At 40.4% G+C, this 2863-nt stretch overlaps 1 protein-coding gene across 2 annotated transcripts in view; it reads right to left on the bottom strand.

Moving 5' to 3' along the window:
• Positions 1-2863, bottom strand: part of clip1a (CAP-GLY domain containing linker protein 1a) — a 23684-nt gene that overhangs the window by 2717 nt on the left and 18104 nt on the right. For both annotated transcript variants that reach the window (XM_020602385.1, XM_020602384.1), the window contains 6 exons: positions 1631-1768; positions 1372-1478; positions 1082-1193; positions 928-980; positions 713-733; positions 139-256 (listed from right to left, as the gene is read on the bottom strand). In XM_020602385.1, the coding sequence (XP_020458041.1) occupies positions 139-256; positions 713-733; positions 928-980; positions 1082-1193; positions 1372-1478; positions 1631-1768 (549 nt within the window). The remainder of the gene's footprint in view (positions 1-138; positions 257-712; positions 734-927; positions 981-1081; positions 1194-1371; positions 1479-1630; positions 1769-2863) is intronic.

A 2863-nucleotide genomic window follows, 5' to 3' on the forward strand; every position in this document is an offset into this window, starting at 1 on the left:
ATTTGTTTAATGGTGCCAAGAGCTACATATGGGCTTTAACAGTCATCTTTCTGTGCAAATCTCAATTTGTGTGAATTCATTTTGTGCATGGTCAGCAGTTTTAGGTCAAGAGAGTAGCACCATGCATGAGATACTCGCCTCGCTCCTCAGCTCCTTCACCTCCTGGTCCTTTTCTGAGATTAAGGCACTATTTTTATGTATGGACTGTTGGAAAGCGGCCTTCTCTTTGTCCAACTGCTCCTTCAAGACGTTTTCACTATCAAATACACAAAATCAGTTACATCTCAGAGGTACCGTATACAACCACTCCCTTTTACCAAACTGTTTCTCACCAGGTTGCCAACACTGTAGTTCAAACTATTCACCTGAGCCTTTGTGCCGTAACAAAAAACTTTAATAAAATTCAAGGTGACAAACAGAAATTGAAGGTAGTCAATGGACATATTTGCTATGATGGTAAGACAGCAAAATAAAAAAATCTCACTGCTCCACTCCACTCATATGCTCTGCACAATGTAAAAAAAAAAAATGCATGTGAAACCGTCAAGCAGGTGGAATGGGGCTGTAGGTTGTTACTTTTTGCGTGATGACTCAGGACGCATCATGCTTTGCCCTCGCATTCCTAATCGTCTGCCTATATGCATATGGTTAATACATTTGCACCATTACATGATGATTATTGACACCACATAATATTAAAGGTGTGGAGTACCTGACGGCATTATTTGGAAGTCTTGGAAGGAAAAAAAAACAGCATGACATACCATTCATTTAATCATAAATGCACTGCAGATTACCAAGCATCAGACAGATACAACTATTAGTGCTTATTTTGACAACAGGCATCAAACAAAGCTCACGCATTACAGGTGCAGATATGAGAGAAACTGTGTAAACCACAAAATGATACTGCATTTATTGTCTTACCTTTGCTTCAACTCCTCCAGTTGTTTTTTGAGTTTGGAGCGCTCTTCCTTGAGCTAGAAAAAAAAAAAGCAGTTCAGATTCAGTCGGGCTCAACAAATCAAAAACCGAAACACCAAATATTAGATATTTGCAGGTTTATGTTAACATGTTGTACCTTTACAAGATCACTCTGGCCTTTGTGCTTGTTATCAAGCTCCTGAATCAGCTTGTTATTCTCATCTTGCAGCATCTGCGACTTCACAGAAACCGCTTCTTTAAGCTCGTCACTGAATAGATACAAATGTTAGTAATTTAAGAAATTCAGATAACTCATGTACACCACATACTTGTTTGTAGAAACCCCTTCTTACCTATCGATATACTGTGGCCAACTAATATCCTACTATAAAAATTTTAATCTGACAAATTTCTGTTGAAACGATGAAATTGAGAATATACACTCACATTTCCTGGCACAGACTCTTGGTCCTCTTGGTTTCTGTGCAAAGCTCCTCTTTGGATACATTCAGATCTTCTTGGTACTTCAAATTCTCTTTCTTCAATGTTTCCAGCTAAAACAAGGACAAAATATTTAAATTTGTAAGACACAAAAATTTCACTTCACTCCGTCCCTCTCACATATACAGCATTACTTAATGAAAGAAATACTCAACCACTGAAGGCTTATGTTGGCATTTTCTCTGTTTTTAGACTGATCTCATACCTGGGCCTCTAGTTCCTGCTTGGAGCTCCGGAGCTCTTCCACCACAGACTGAACTTTGTTCTTTTCTTGCATCAAACTGGCTTTCTCTTTGGCCAGCTGTTCAAAAGCCTCAGCAGTCTTGCCAGAGGCCTCTGTAGCCTAAACAGTGCAAGAGCAGGATAACTGCTAAACCTATTTTAAATTATACACAGCAAACGACTGAGTGACATAAAAACTTAATGACCTCAACCATCCGGAATAAGATGTTTACAGGTAATTTGATAAAGATATCCATTATGCATTGTTTGACTTCAATCAATGAGCTATTATTTAATAAATTAACTGCATGCTTAATGAGAAAGCTTTCCTAATTACAGATTTATAACCAATTATCCACATCTCAGTTCAACTACAACCAGAAGGTTGAGAATTAACAGTATACAATGATCAGCCACAATATTAAAACCACTGGCAGATGAAGTGAATGACAGTGATTATCTTATTACAATGACACCTGTCAAAGGCTGGACAACAGTCACTTCATGAAGTTCATGGGTCGGTCACAGAGAAAAACAGAAAAGTGTAAGGTTCTGAGTGACTTTGATAAAGGCCAAAATGTGATGGCTAGAACTGGGTCAGAGTATCTCCCAAACAGCAGGTCTTGTGAGATGTTCCCAGTCTGCAGTGGTTATCACCAACCAAAAGTGGTCCAGAAGAGGGGAACTGGTGAACCAGTGACCAGGTCATGGGCGCCTAAGGTTCACTGATGCACATGGGGAGCAAAGACAAGCCTGTTTGGTCCAATCCCACAGAAGAGCTACTGTAGTGCAAACTGCTGAAAAACTTAATGCTGGCTATGACAGATAGGTGTCTGAACACCGAGTGCATCACACCTTGCTGCATATGGGGCTGCGTAGCTGCAGACCAGTCAAACCGCACATACAAACCCCAAGCTACTGCTAAAAGAGCATACAATGGGCATGTGAGTATCAGAGCTGGACCATGGAGCAATGGAAGAAGGTGGTATTACATCACGTGGACAGTCAAGTGCGTTTGTGCCATTTACCTGCTGAAGACATGGCACCAGGAAGTGCTAGGGGAAGAAGACAAGCCGGTGGAGGCAGTGTGATGCTTTGGACAATGTTCTGGTGGGAAACCTTGAGTCCTGACATTCATGTAGATGTTCCTATACCACCTATCCAAACATTTTTGCAGAACAAGTACATCCCTTCATGGTAAATGTATTCCTAATAG

The sequence above is a fragment of the Monopterus albus genome, unplaced genomic scaffold (genome assembly GCF_001952655.1).
Source record: "Monopterus albus unplaced genomic scaffold, M_albus_1.0 scaffold56.1, whole genome shotgun sequence".
NCBI classification, from domain to species: Eukaryota; Metazoa; Chordata; class Actinopteri; order Synbranchiformes; family Synbranchidae; genus Monopterus; species Monopterus albus.